The 15,825-nt window shown below is 38.7% G+C and overlaps 1 protein-coding gene across 3 annotated transcripts in view; it reads right to left on the bottom strand.

Moving 5' to 3' along the window:
• Positions 1-492: 492 nt before the first annotated feature.
• The window catches only part of LOC131237317 (5'-3' exoribonuclease 3-like), a 70,557-nt gene continuing 55,224 nt past the window's right edge, over positions 493-15,825 (bottom strand). For all 3 annotated transcript variants that reach the window (XM_058235022.1, XM_058235023.1, XM_058235024.1), the window contains 10 exons: positions 14,175-14,245; positions 10,069-10,197; positions 9,918-9,994; positions 9,788-9,828; positions 9,584-9,658; positions 9,348-9,505; positions 4,461-4,565; positions 4,304-4,379; positions 3,460-3,539; positions 493-1,544 (listed from right to left, as the gene is read on the bottom strand). In XM_058235022.1, coding sequence (XP_058091005.1) covers positions 812-1,544; positions 3,460-3,539; positions 4,304-4,379; positions 4,461-4,565; positions 9,348-9,505; positions 9,584-9,658; positions 9,788-9,828; positions 9,918-9,994; positions 10,069-10,197; positions 14,175-14,245 — 1,545 coding nt within the window. In that variant the 3' untranslated portion in view covers positions 493-811. The remainder of the gene's footprint in view (positions 1,545-3,459; positions 3,540-4,303; positions 4,380-4,460; positions 4,566-9,347; positions 9,506-9,583; positions 9,659-9,787; positions 9,829-9,917; positions 9,995-10,068; positions 10,198-14,174; positions 14,246-15,825) is intronic.

The raw sequence follows: 15,825 nt of genomic DNA, 5'->3' as shown, positions 1-15,825 counted from the left end.
ATGCCCTAGCACCAGCCTGAAGGGCAATATCTACTCAAGAAATAATGACAGCTTCAACAGCCTCCAGGCAGGGATTAAGAGCCAAGCATCATGACTGCATCATTTTTGGAATGCTATGTGATTTGTGCGAATTGCTCGTTAGGGGCAATTTACATTCCGAGACTACTTGTTATGTAGTTCTCCTTAACAACACTCACGCTGGGGCAAAACCGAATATTGCTTCTTGTAAACCATTCCCCCACAATACATGCTTCAACAAGTGCAAATCTCCTCCACGGTCAATTTCGCCTTCGCATTTCTTTTATTTTTGACACATTGGACGTAATCATTGCCAAGGGCGCCAAAGCAGCTGAATTGACAAACTGAAGCTTTTGTGACCTGTATGCATCCTTCCTGCATGAATGACTCTTGGCCACATTTCTCAAAATATTGATTTGTGCATCCTTTCGCCTTTCATTTGTTCACCATGCGTTCAACAAAAGTAGAAAAATATGCATATTTTTTGGGTTAGCTAATTCCAATCTATTCAGAGATTCTAGTAAATGAACCCCATTGCAATGAAGCTATTAGATTTTACACTCGCCTCCCAGTTTATTACAGTGTTTTATGCAGTGACATAATAAACACAAACAAAACTGCCCAAAGCAACAGAACCTCAATCAAAATTGTGGGGAAAAAAAAAACAAAAACGGGGAATGGAAAAGACAAATGTGTATCGAAATAGCTATAAATTGGGCTACTGCTGCCGCTGCTACTATTGTACAACATGTAAACCACAACAAAGGCTGCTTCAGATTGAACATGAAGCAATCTAGTAGCGGCCATAGCCATGGTGAGGGGGTGGTGGTGGTCTTCGATTTCCGCTTCTGTCTAAGGCTGAATAGCGATTTGGCAATTGTTGATGTTGGCCATTCCCTCTACCCACACCCTGCTGACTTGCTGCTGCTGAGGCCGCATGACCACTGTACCCATCATACTGTTGGATCCACTGACCTGCTCCATATCCTTGGTAGCTCCCATAGCCATCATCTGTTCCCCTAACTTGAGCATAAGCACCTGGTGGTGAACTCTGTGTTGCAGGTCTGTTGGGATAGCTCCCATATCCACCATTTTGAAACAAACTGTGGTATCCATTCATGGGGCCTCTCGTCTGGCTCTGCCAATGACTTCCTTCATACCGTGGTTGGGCCGATGACCTATCATACTGAGGATGGGAAGTTCTTTCATATGAATGAGGGGTAGATGAGGAAGCGTAGAACTGCCCATAACCATGACTTGGATGGTTTTGGACAGCAGAGTATGCAAACCTGCTATCATGACCAGAATACCCTGCTGGAGTCGCCATTCTCGGATCATGACCGTGGTGTGTGCCATTTGGATAATAATGAGTGGATGAACCAATTGTACCAGCATCATAAGGTGCTGCCGTTACATGCATTTGTTCACCCCCATTATAATTTGTCTTTGCCTGTAAGCTGTTGACAACCAGTCGATGAGCTGCCTCTCCAAGCTGTCGACCAGATATGTGTCCGGGAGGATTTTGCCTGAAAGGATAAAAGCACAATCCAAAAGATTTTCAGAGACCATGATTATCCTATGATGTTAACCAACAAGTTAACAGATCTAACAATAGTTTGTGGAAGAAAACCCCTCAGATGGCCAAATATTGTTGAGCAGTTCCAAAAATGTGAATTATCATTAAAAAGAGAAAAAAAAAAAAAAAAGAGAGAGAGAGAAAGAAAGAAAGAAAGAAAAGAAAACGATCTTGAAGATACCATAGCGCAAGGAAGCATATGCTCATTTTGCAGCCATCATCTGATGATGACTCATGTGACATCTATGGCAACTTCAAAAAGAAAATGCCTCACCGAACCGTCACATTACAAGGTTACGACTTAACAAAATACCTCACTGAACCATCACATTACGAGGTTCCAGTAAAAACATCCCCATTCAATCTCGGTATGACCATTCAGTAATAGGCATAAGTAGCATTTATTGGTGTTTGAATGGGGAACCATCAACAAATTACCCCGACACTAATACACAATGTGATGTAAAGTAAGCTCAAACTTCAACCTTCTCAAATAAATAACAAAGTTGCAGTAATCAACTATTGTGAAGTTTCAAAATCAAGATTGGTGAATGTGCATTGGAAGTTGCCAGCTAGCAGATTGATAATGAGTTTGGTTAGATTTTTCAAGAACGTGTGTAGAGGCACAGCCCCAAAACTGTTTATTATACCCTTAACAGGTTGGATATTCATTAAGATGGTAGTTCCATTAGTATAGTAGGATGGTATAGGACTGCAATGCTGCTCCCAGCTTGTTCGGACCCTGGGTTCCACAGGAAACTTCTCTCAAGTCAGACCGGGATCTGCTCCTGGCTATTTTTTACTAGACAGCTTTGGACTTGTTCGGCCTGGAACAAATTCGTCCCTCTGAAGATGGTGGTGTTCTTATGGAAGGTCATGAATGGGGCAGTTCCAGTGGATGCAGCAATCCAGCGAGTGGGAATTCAATTGGCGTCCAAATGTGTGTGCAGCGGTATTGACTATCCTTTGATTGCAGGGTTAGTTGGGGTGCCAGGCAGCAGCATCTCTAGTCAGCAGATCATCCAGGGGAATCAGGATTCAGTGGTTGCAGGTGCAGCAGACTCCTGCACTGCTGTTCAGTTTGGGGGGTGCTCATCCTCATATCTCCCGTCACCATCAGACCCTTGGCAGTGTGGGGGCTCCTCGTTCATCAGGAGCAGCTAGAGCAGCATCAGGATCCAACATCTGCGCCTCCCGCTCCGCAGGAGCAGTCAGGTTCGAGCTCTTCAGTCTCCCAGACTGTCCAGTAGGCTGAGTTAGCCTTGCGGAGCTAGGCATCCCAGTTTCCCAGTCCTATTTATTTTGTTCCAGACATGGAGCTGAGCTGTTTTGATCATTCTTTCCTTGCTGATGTTTTTGCAGGTTTATATGATAGGTGTTGCTGGGAATTTTTTGTGGAGCCCACCGGAATGTTTGTATGGTTTTTTTTTTTTTTTTTGGCATATCGACAAAGTTACAGGTAGTGTGCTCCCAAAAAAAAAGGATGGGATATGATATGCTATTTCCTCTCGATTAAAGTACATGAGGTGGGAAGGCTGCTAGCTACTATAATAGAAGGCTAACATGTCTGCCCTGTACCATTAGTTTATTCAATAACTATACTATTTCTTTCTAGCTGGAGTAGCCCCTAGTTGCATGTAGTGCAAAGGGAAATGGTGAGGGGTTCTGACATGGGAGTGGAAACGCATCATCATCACCATAGCTTGTCACAGCTATTTGAATATGGGAGAGTGGAAGCATCCATCCAAAATTTTTGGCAGGTGTAAAAGACTAAAAGCACAGAAAGCGGAGGGGGAGCACAAGGAAGCAGTGTTTAAGAAAGTTCATGCAACTAAGCTTTAGACATTATATTAGTTAGCTAGTACCTTCCAGATTCCCATGGCCTCCTTCCACTGTCTTCGTGCCACAGAACTGGTGCTGGCTTTAAATCTCCCAGTGTAACACTCTGCCAAAGGAGACCAAAATAGGGTCAGCAAAAGGATGCATCTTCTGATAATATTAGAAAGGTCTAATTTGCCGAAACATCAAAATCATTAATATCATAACTGTTTAAATACCCAGGATATTTTTTATAAAATGCGGTAATGTCCAAAAGTAACAAAAAGGATCAAGACCAAATTAATCAAACAAAATGGGTACATTACATTCATGGCAAAAAAATGCTAGACTGTAACCACTTTTTTTTTTTTAATGAACAACTCATATTTTATTAAAAAAGCTGAAAAAAGTTAACATAGATTGTGGGGAGGGAAAACAATGAGAATAAGGAGATAACAAGGGATATTCACAAAGAAGACCAAAAGCTTCTTCTCTAGCTCCCAGATAGCAAAATACCCTCTCATAGAAGTAGACACTAATAGCACGATCTAAATCCCGGAACTCCTCAAAAAAAAAGAAAAAAAAAAAGAAAAAAAAAAAAAGGGTGTCTCCCATGATCATGTCTCTTATTGCAAGATGGATGTGTCAGTTATTGCAAGACGAAAATGAAACATATCACACTACTCAAAAAGTTCACCAGGCCGATGCTTTCCAGAAACAGAAATGAAAATGCCAAAGCAAAAGAGACAGCACATGGACAAGTAATAAATGGGGCGTTAAAAAGGAAATTATGGCATATGGATGTCCAATGCGACTGTCACTAATGAATACTGACACATTCAGTACAAGAAAATGGACCCCCAGCTCATGTTGTGAGAAGTCTCTACATACCTTCTTTGGGAATATAACCCCTGCCGGTGGCCGGGTGATGTGCTTATGAAAATCCGGAAGTTTGTATATAGCGCATCTGAGAAGAACAAAGAAGTCTGAGATCGTTGATGGATTAAATACCTCTAGTAAATTTTACTTTCAAGAAAGGCAAGCTTACAAGACTTCATTATTCATAATATCTTCCATTCCCGTAACAGGAGACCTGAAGATGGGAGGACATGGGTCTCCATTACAAAGGGATAGATACCCATTCATTCCACCACTGCACGTAAGAATAAAAAGAATCAGAAAACTATAACAAAATCATGAAATACATAGAAATCAGAAATCTGAAACATTCAAATAAGAAAATGATAAGCAAGTGTAGAGTGACTGCTCTAAAATGTGGATTTGAAATGTCATCGTTCAAAAGCCAGGTTGGACACAGATGGTGCAAAACAGCCCACAACCCAAAGAATTCAAAACAGACATGTAAAATTATAAACAGAATATATCAAGATACAAATATGATATAAATAGGGACAAACTCAACTTTCACACCAAGATCTATCAAAATTCACTTGTCACCCACATGTACAAAATTTTACAATACAGTTGCCAACGAAATTTTGAAACTTTTAGTAAGCCTTCTATACCAAAATGCTCATCTTGTGAGCAAGGGATACTCGTTTCCTCTCCAAGGAAACCATGTAATTTTAGCTAAAGAATACTCATAAAAAAGGTATCAGTGAGGTCTTTGCTGTTTACAGTTCTCTGATGAACTTCATAGGCTTTTGGTAGCTACTGTTGAACATTACTGTAATCTTTTCTTATATTCTTTAACATTTTATTTCCTGGAATCTTTGGTATATTAGTGAAACCTGATTGCCAAGCCGGATATTTGCTTTATGTCAAAGATCATAATAAGTTTCAATGCTCCTGAAAATAAAAATGAAAATTTGCAATTTTCCGTATAATCTGTTTAAGTGTTCCAGCTCAGCAGATTTTTCAGCGATTGCCTCTTCCCTATTAAATATCTATTATTAATTGATCTATTGCCTCATATTTTTAATCAAAATTATGCTTGTATGTTGTCAATACATTCCTTTAGTCCAAAGTAAAATATTTGAGGTTTTCAACCAGCCTCCCTGTCTTCTTCGACCAACAAAAAAAAAAAAAAAAAAAATCGTGTTCTTTGAAAGAATTCCATGTTTGTTATCGGAAAGGGCTGTTCTACAGCCCAAAATGTTCTCTCTCTTCTATCAATCATGCACCACATGGTATCAAAACCAAATTGATATGGCCATTTATCTCTTCCATCAACTTCCCCGTTCCCTCTCTTTTCCTTCTTATATTTACTTGAGGTAAATTTTCAGAGTGGTTCAGAGCTGATCTACACATTCTCTTCCAACCACCATATGGTGGGTCGTGTAATCGTGAATGCGTGTGAGGGCCACTTTCTTATAATATCATTATGATGGACAAAAGTGAGGTGCGTGTGGGCCCATATTTGCATATGTGACAATATTTGAGATCTAAAATGTGTGAAAGTTGCATGAGGCAAAGATTAGAAAATAAGTGTGCGTGTGAAGTTTTTGGATCAAGTAGTGCTATCAAGCAATTGCGTTCGTTGATATAAAATCCGGGTTGGGTTAAGTTAAAGCCAAACATTCTTCCCTTGTGTGTTTGGTTCCACCTACATCACAGATGCCAAGACTAGTCTTTGTCTGAATTTTCATATAACATTGATTAAACTCAATGGAGCAAATTACTTGCGATGGACCACATCAGTAGAGGTTTTCCTTATCGGAAAAAGAACATGAAAGTATTTGACTTCTCCCAAACCTGAAGAAAGTTCAATCGAATACGAAGATTGTGTGGTAGAAGATGATCAAATTAAAGCATTGTTATGGAACAGTATAGAGCCTTAGATTAGTGTCAATGTTATCTTTTCCAAGACAGCAAAGTTAGGGATAATCAGAGAGATGTATTTAGGCAAAAAGAATTTAACTTGGATATACGAGTTACTAATGGATAACTTCACTCTTCAACAAAAAGATAAGAGCGTTAGAGAGTATTATTCAGCCTTGCGAGACATGTGAGAAGAACTGAATGTATACCAACCCTTGTCTACCAATTATGAGACTATGAGACTACAAAGATATGAATTATATGTTGCTAAATTCCTGTTGGGTATTCATTCTGAGTTTAGGCCTATCCAAGCTCATATCTTTAGAGGCAGTGAAATCCCAGCCATCACTGAGGTATTCACTTGTGTTCAGCGTACAGTTAGCATACAGAGTTCGCCTTCTAGATCATTCTGCATTCGTTTCTGCATCCAGTGAAGGAAATAGAGAAAGTCGCAGTGGCCATTTTAGTGGTAGATATTCAAGGGGATTTTGAGGTAGAAATAATAATAATAATTATTTTTTTTTTTTTTTGAAAGATAAAAAATGAAGAGAGGTAGAAATAATTTGGAAGTCCATGGGATTTCAATGGTAGTTGTGGTCATGGTTGCAATAATCGGTAGTGCACTTATTATGGTCTTAGTAACTTCACAGTTGATACGTGTTGGAACCTTATGTCTAAGCCTGCTTGAGCAAAACAAGTTCATTACCGAGGGTTATGTCTTAAACCCTATCTCCTCCGTTTCCTAACCCAATACTGCAGGTGATACAATTACACTATCCAAGGAAGAATATGCTAGACTTCTGAAGGATCATCCACTAACACATCATCATTCATAGCTACTCTTGCACAATTAGGTAGCATTTATCTTGCATTTTCTGATAGTGTTCCTAATCGGTACACAGTGTATTGCCTCAGTTACTACAGTCATCACCCATTTCTTTTGTCACATTAGCATATGGTAATTCAACCTGTGTCTAGGCTCGGTATCGTGCGTCTTATCCCATTGTTTTCATTTGAGTTTATTGTCAGCGAGTAAGCTAACCAAATCCTCTCTTTTTTTTTTTGGTCGCATTTTATCCTTCTTATTGTGAATTCCAAAATCTAAAGACAGGGAAGATGATTAGTGGAGGGCATAAAGCGAATGGACTCTATTACCTCGATAGTGTAATAAATGGAGCTTTATTACAAACAAATATCTCTCAACATCGATGACATTGCAGGCTTGGTCATCCCTCCTTAAGTAGTTTAAAGAGTCTGGTTCCATTGTTGTCACACGTGTTTAGATTAGAGAGTGAGGCTTATGAGTTAAGTACCATAGAGTGTTATTTCTTTCTCATGTGGACAAGTAATAAACCTTTTCATTTAGTACATTATGATATTTGGAGTTCAATTCATCTTATTGATTTATCTGCTTTCAAGTACTTTCTAATTTTGTGGATGATTATTCTCGCATGACAAGGCTATATTTGATGAAAGATCAGTCAAAAGTGTTTTGCTATTTTAAAGAATTTTATATAAAAGTACAAACTCAATTCAATTCTAATATTTGTGTTCTACGTTCAGATAATGCTAGAGAATATTTATCTCATAAATTTAACTCATATCTTTTATTTCATGGCATTATTCACCAAACCAAACTTCACGTGCGCACCCACCACAACCAAATGGGGTAACTGAACATAAGAACCGTCATTTACTTACGGTAATTAGGGCACTGTTGTTGAATATGAAGGTTCCGAATATATTTTGGAATAATGTGGTCTTATATCCCTTGGATATTTAAAGAGAGCTCCTAAACGTGCTATCCCTCTACTAGTGAAATGGTCACCTTTAAGTGGAAGGATATTGTAAAGCAGATTGAGTAGATTCTCCATCTAATAGGCAATTTACATTTGACTACTATACTTTTATAGGTGGCAACCTTATTACTCGGAAGAGTGAGAAGCAAAGTGTTGTGGCCCATTCAAGTGTTGAGGTAGAATACAGGGCAATTGCCTATGCGCCATGTGAACTCATTTTGCTAAAGACACTAATGTGTGAACTTGGCTTTATAGTTAAGGTTCCCTTAAGATTGTATTGTGATAATCAAGCAACCTCTTATATTGCCAACAACCTTGTCTATCATTGGAGTACCAAGCATATTGAGGTTGACCGCCACTTCATCCGGAAGAAAGTTGTTACCAACGAAATTTGCATGTCATTTGTTAAGTCCCAAGATCAACTAGCAGACATGTTCACGAAAACTCAAGGTTGTACTTAACTAGATTGTCTCTTTGTCAAGATGGGCATTCATGGTACACATGCTCCATCTTGAGGGGGAGCGTTATCAGATATGGATTGTTCTATGGCCTATCTACGGTGCACCTATGTTTAGGACACAATAGGTATTCCAACTTTTGTTACTAATGGCAGAGGGGGATCTACTTTTCTCTTCTTCCTTTCATTCCTTCTCCTTTTTTCTTCTCTCTTTTGTCAATCATGCCACACTTTTCTTCACAACAACCAGATTGCAATATTGCATCCACAATAATATTAGCTGATTTTTCAAGATCCTGATCCAAATTCAATGATCTTCTATTTCTATAGTTGAAGACTTTTTATGTTCTCCATGATATCCCCAAAGATTTTTTTTCCCCTTTCGCTGAAATGAATAATTATAGAGACTGATCCTCCCTAATGGAAAATTTTACAATTTCTACAGAGAATAGATTTTATCCACATGGGAACAAGAAGCATATTTTCAGAAAGGAAAGTATACAGATCGAAGTTGGAGGCAGTTTGAATTTATTTTTATTTTTCAACATTTTTGGGTAGCAAAATCTATGTTTGGATAAATCTAGTAGGAAAAAATGAAGTTTCACCTTACAATGTAAATGTTACGTCGAAAATAAATAAATAATGCCAGGAAACAGTTAAATAAAGCTCATCTCCTGACATTTGACTCAAAAGCTCAAGTTCTGACACAGTAATTCATGAGACGAAAATGCCAGATATCAATGGATTCTATTGTGACTTAATTCATTAGATGCATCAAACAACCACTAGGCTGACTAATATCTAAGTTAGCATGGTGATCTGGACAATTAGGATTCTGCAACTCCAGTTTAAAGTTAAATAAACTGAGACCTACAACATTAAGTTTTTTCAAGACAACCTGGCCTTCGGATCAAGTTTTTCTTTGACTTCAGCTCGATCTTTGTCTGACAGATGTTTACAATGGTCATCAAGAGAATAAATATATGGAGAGAGAGGATGGGATACTGTCACGAAAAGCATGTCAAACATCACACTGTTTCTTCTCACTTCCTCCTCCTACAGAAAGTGTGGTTGATAATTATTACTAGAAGCATACAGTAACTTTGCAATGATTTCTAATTCAGACTAACATACCATTAATGTATGCTCAACTTTTTGTATCTCTGAAAGAAGGCGATCTTCATCAATAAAAGGCAGTTTCGCGATACCCTTCAGAAAAGAAAAAAAAAAAAAGGAAACATATTTTCAGGGAATCCAGTTGAAAGTAGACAGTTCCAGTAACCCTTCATAGCTGTAACCCAAATGGAGGCTGTTCTAAAGAGGACAAGAATACCCAACCTGCCAAGCATATCGCTTCCCATTCATGTCCACTTCAAAATCTGATTCACACAATAAAAAATAAACTCAAAGCATTTCATATGAAAACATAAATTACTAGGGATTTATATTGGCAAAATATAAAGGATACCAGTAGGGTAAAAATCAATGATTGGTGAATTTGGATCACTCATCAATCGCCTATAATGTACGGGGAGCGCGTGGGAACTGCAAGTAAGAACACAATTAGAAATTGAACAAATATGATCAATCATGCATAATAACTCCAAGCAAAATTTGACCTTGCAGCTGGAAAAACCCCCATCAGCTGATTGAATGGTTTGAATGGAGAACCGAGTTCAAAGCTTATGTTCAACTGATCTAGATCCTTGAGATCAGAAGCAAAAGGAGCATAATGATAGGGATAAAACCTGAGAGGGAAAAAATAACAATTAGGACAAAAGAACACTGAAGAGAAGATCCATGAATCAGAAAGAACTAAAATGCATATAAAATAAAAATAAAAATTCATTAGCATATTAGCCTTCTTCCAGCAATTAGAGTTAGGCATTATGTTTGTAAAATATTTTCTACAGGATATGACATGAGAAAGTAATGTATGGCCCCAAGGCACAGGGCATCTCTTTCTTCGAATTGCATATGTGCTCTCTTTTTTTATCTGATGAGTGAATCATGTATGCCCCATTGTTGGGCAATGTGTCTCAGCTTAGTAAACACCCATTCTCAAAGCAAACAACAATGTCAGGAACCTAGAGAAAGAAGCCCTAGCAGTTACATTGTTTAAGGAAAGAGGCCGCTATTTTGACAGATGCATCAAAACATCAATACACAGCACTTGTTTAAGCTCGCCAGGACAGTTGACTTGTTAGGCAATCATGTGGAGGAATCATATCTCAAAAACAAGGGGATTGGACTGTCGTAACCATCGAGTTGGTGCTATAGAAAAGCAACAGTTTGCTCAAAACACCACAACAGTCCATGATCAAACAAAATGAATTGCAGCAACTGGTCAGACCTCTCCAGTTGCAGCAATTTTTCGCCTACACACACTGTCCCACTAATCAACAGTCCCGATCACCTCATATGTTTGTCACCACTTCTATGGGGACTCATCATCACCATCTAAGCTTTATACCAACTAATTGAGGTCCGCTACACGAATCCTATTATACTGTTCCACTCTATCATACGAATGTAGGCGTAGCCATATGTAATCGAATAAATAATTATGCCATCGCATATGACATTTTGGACCAATGGACGGCATATGTGATGGTGGTATATGCGATTATTGTGCCTTTGGGGTTTCTCTCACTTTTTGTCTATAATAGGCCTCCCCACCCCCTATTTTCACACTATAGTCACTATAGTATATGCATTCGTTTTGAGTAGTTAGTTGACTTGTTATGGTCTAATAGTCTACTAAAACTACAAAATAATAATAATAATAATAAATAAATAAATAAACAATCCCCTACACTGGTAGTATTTTTTTTCCCCATATTTTGAGTAGTTATAGTATATGCATTCATTTTGAGTAGTAAGTTGACTTGTAATGATCTAATAGTCTACTAAAACTACAAAAAACAATTCCCTACACTCGTAGTATTTTTTCCCATATTTCCTTGAATTTTTCATTTTTATTTTTTATTTTTTAAAAACTGTTTGTGGGGCTATGCCATCACATATGTGATTATGCCATCGCATAAGTTCACAGCCCCCTTGGGTCGCACGGGATCGCTTATGCCATTTGACAACATTGTTCCTTACTACCTCCACCCATGGTGTGTCGTAACGATCGTTATGTAAAACTAACAATGGCAACCATTACACATTGTGAAGTCGTAATAGCGGTAATGGTTGTTATGGAAAAAATGACCCATAACCGCTGTTATGGCCCCCGTATGGCCCATTATGAACCCTCATAAAGGTCATAATGGTCTGTTATGCAAATACGGGTTTTTTGGTTCATTTCAATTAAAAAAAAGAGACTGTACTGGTCGTTACGGCCCATATCATAAAGGTAATAGTGGTGACTGTTACAGCCACCGTTACCGTTATAGAATACCTAGCTCCACCCATGTCATTTTGGGCATTCCATTTGCCTTGTTTGATCCTTCAACTTGCACCCACTCACTCCTAACCAGCACAATTCTTGGTCTTCATTGCACATGACCAAACCATCTACGGCTAGTTTCCCTCATCTTATTTCCTATTGGTGCTACTCTTAAGTTCCCTTTAGTGCATTCCTTTCTAATCATATCCTTAATAATCTTGCCGCTCATCCATCTTAACATCCTCATTTAAGCTACACTCATCCTATGAATATGTTGTTCCTTAACTGCCAAACATTGTCCCACAAAGTATGGTTGATCTTATCGTTATCCTATAAAATTTCCTCTTCGGTTGATTGGTGCATGATGATGATGATCACATAAAACTCGAGAGGCATATATCCAATTCTTTCACGTAGCTTGAATTCTATGGGCAACATCCTTCTCAATATCCCTCCACTCTCATGATTTATCGACCCAAGATATTGAAAGTGGTCATTTTGGGATACTTGGTCAACAATCTTAACTACTTCCTCGTTTCCACTCCTATTATTATTGAAATTGCACTCCAAAACGCTATTTACACCCTCGTCTTGTTAACTTTGTAGAGGACTAGCAACAAATTGAGAAGGGCAAACATATCATGTACGAGACACTGAATCCATCCCCCACCCCTTCTGGCACTGCCCATTCTCCTCCGAAATTTGGTCGACTATCTTAGGCAACTTCAATATGCCTTCGATGATGCCTGGTGACATCTCTACTCTTTACGTGGCATGGTCATCGCTCCAGCAAGGACTTCATTTTTTTCTGGTGGCTTGCATTGATTGCGACTCTCTGGGCCATCTGGAAAAAAGAGAGACTCTTGATGCTTAAAAAACTCTTGCTCCCCTCCCTCTACGGTTTCAGCTCAAGCTCTCGAGGATGTGAAAGAATGACCCTCTACTTTGCAGAAACATTTAGCCTTCCTTTCCTTCCTATTTGAGTTGTGTTTTGGCTCAGGTGTTAATAGGTGTTGGTTTTGGGTTCTCTTCTGGTTTGTACTTTGTATAGGTGGCCCACGTTGCCATTTCTATTTCTTCGATTCTCGGGTTTCTCGAGTAGTATAGATGTTTTAGGTTTTGGTTGTTGAGTAGGTGTTTTGTTTTGTTCTGTTGTTTTTGTTTTCTTTCAGGTTGCCTTCCCTCCCTTAAAAAAATTAAAAAATTAAAAAAAATTAAAAAAAAAACTACATGCCTCATATCCTATATTCAAAAAACACTTCTCATATATTACATTTCTTTAGCTTCCAGCTGGCTGAAGATGATTATGAAAATTTCTTTTTCTCCTACTATACTAAATGTTGTACTAAAGGATTACTGTAGCATGCTCCCTTGTATAGAAAATTGCCATTTTTTATATGGAGAAATGATCACATCCAACCAGTTGGATAATAACATGTGGTTAACCGAGTGGATAACTTCCAATATGTCATGTGTGTGCGACATCCAACCTGTCCAATAGGTTGGCCCCAAAATGAGGATTACCTTCAGGAGAAATCAGCCCCATCCACTCGTCAAGAGGACCACACTTGTACTTTGTAATTTCTCAGCAGCTACACATTATTTTCTATAAGGTGGTCTACCTTATAAGTGGACGGTGCTAATTTTTTCACAAGGTGATCCTCAGGGTGGGGCCAAGCTATTGGACGGGAGGGATGTAGCACACACATGATAGGTTGGATGTTATTTGCTGGCCAAGGCAACTTATCATCTAACTGGTTGGATGTGAGCATCTCTTTTACAAAAACCTTCTAACCATCTAATGGCTAAAAGACCCTAATCAATAAACTAAAAGACCAAAAGGATATCAAGAACCTAATGAATTGAAAGTCAATCACAGTTTATGGACTTGAACACATTTGTAGGCGGGGCATTTGGGCAAATAGTTCAGGCCATAGGGCACACAGCTAGGGTTGTGACTCGCATCTTCACCGCAAGATCATTGTTGTCATCCCTGCTTCCAATATTGGTGCTAGCTATTCGGGTCATCTTAATAAATTCTGTTTTGCATGTCATTTCTAAGGCCTAGTGAACAAGTCTTTCATATCCCTCCTCACCACCTCAAGTGAAAGAAATTAAGCCCCCAAAAAAGAAAGTTCTGTTTTACAAGAATGCAGATAAGAATTACATGAATAACCAAGCCCAAAAAGGAAAGACTAACTATTTGGTGTATGGTTATGAACAAATTCATCAGGATTTGAAACCCAATAATCTCTATTTTTACAATTGAGGGAAGTGCCACAAGAGATACACAATGTACCACAACAGCTGAAGATTTACAAGTTCACTCACCATTGCCAAGAGCAAACACCTTCATAATAATACTTCATAACCCAGCACAAGCCTTCAGTGTATCTTAAGACCTAAAAAGATTAATGCAAAGCCTCTATCAACTTGCAGATACCACAGACTCACAATAGATCAACTGAGAAGTCGAAGAGAAGGTTAGTTTTAGAAATGAAGAGATTATTAAAATAAATTACCATGATAGAATAAATTTCTAGAAAGAAAAAAATGAAAAAATGAAATATGCACAACTGCAAGGAACATGCATAAGCTGGATCATTATATAATTTGTTGTGTATGTGTGAGAAATAAATAATATAGTGGTCAGAGCATATGGAAACTTTCAGCAAACTATATCATTAGCCCCTCCCTTCCTCCTTATAGCAGGCTAAGCGTATGGAAACTGTCACCTCCCTCCCTACCCTTTGTGCACTGACATATGTAAATAGATTCCTATATATGGTGTGGAAACAAATGGATAAAGTGGATGTGTGAATGAGTAACATCGGCCTCTTTTTTAGTATTGGTTAACGGGTCACGAAAAGGTTTCTTCAAAGCTTCAAGGGGTCTTAAGGAAAGGTGATCCACTTTCACCTTTCTAGTTTGTGGTGGTGGCGAAAGCTCTAAGCAGGATGTTAGCAAAAGGTCAAGAGGCGGGTCTAATATCAGGCTTCAAGGGAATACAAGAAGGTGACCAGATTTCCCACCTTCAGTTTCGGACGATACAATCTTATTTTGCAACGCAGAAATATCAATGGTCGACTACTTGAGGAAAATATTAGGGTGTTACAAAGAGTTTTCAGGTCTAAAGGTGAATATTAGGAGAAGTGGGATGCTAAGCATTGGCTTGTTCGAGGAAGTCTCAGGTTTCGCATGTGCGTTTGAGTGTGGGATTGTGTTGTTTTCATCCACTTGGGCCTTCCATTATGTTTGGGGAAATCAGTGAAACATTTGTGGAGCAAGGTGATTGAAAGATTTGAGAGGAAGCAATCAAGGTAGAAGAGTCATCATTTGTCTATAGAAGGGCGAATCACGCTTATCAAAGCAGCTCTATATAACCTTCCGTTCTACTGTCTTTTTTTTTTTTTTTAAATGTCCGAAGTCAGTTTCGAACAAGTTTGCTGAGGCGTGATTTCTTATGGAGAGGGACCGACGCCAAGCATATGTGTCATCTACTCAAGTGGGAAGAGGAATGCAAGCCAATAGTTGACGGAGGTGCAGGTATAAAAGTGTTGGAGTCTATGACTGTGGCCTTGATAGGGAAGTAGCAGTGGAGGTTTGGTAACGAGGGTAAGGTGCGGAGAGAGGTAATAGCATCAAAAAATGGAGTCCACATGGGGGGGTCGGGAGGCAAAGGAAAACTCAAACTATAGAGCATTGGGCATATGGAAAGCTATTACTTCAATAGCTACTTCATTTAGGGCCTGTTTGGATTCGTGTATAAGGGTGTATAGTATCATATTAACGATGGATTTTTACATTATACCATGTTTGAATAGGACTTGGCGTCTGATCGTAAGCATGCGTGCGAATACAACATTATCTCAAATTTTTCAAAAGGCAGTAGAGTAATTTCAGACGACACTGCATCGTGTAGTGCAATGTAGTCATTGTGCTATATTTTCACCAGACATTGTAGCTATCTCTTTGAACGTTT

The sequence above is a fragment of the Magnolia sinica genome, chromosome 2, assembly GCF_029962835.1.
Source record: "Magnolia sinica isolate HGM2019 chromosome 2, MsV1, whole genome shotgun sequence".
Taxonomy (NCBI): Eukaryota; Viridiplantae; Streptophyta; class Magnoliopsida; order Magnoliales; family Magnoliaceae; genus Magnolia; species Magnolia sinica.
This window is presented reverse-complemented; position numbering and strand designations above follow the sequence as displayed.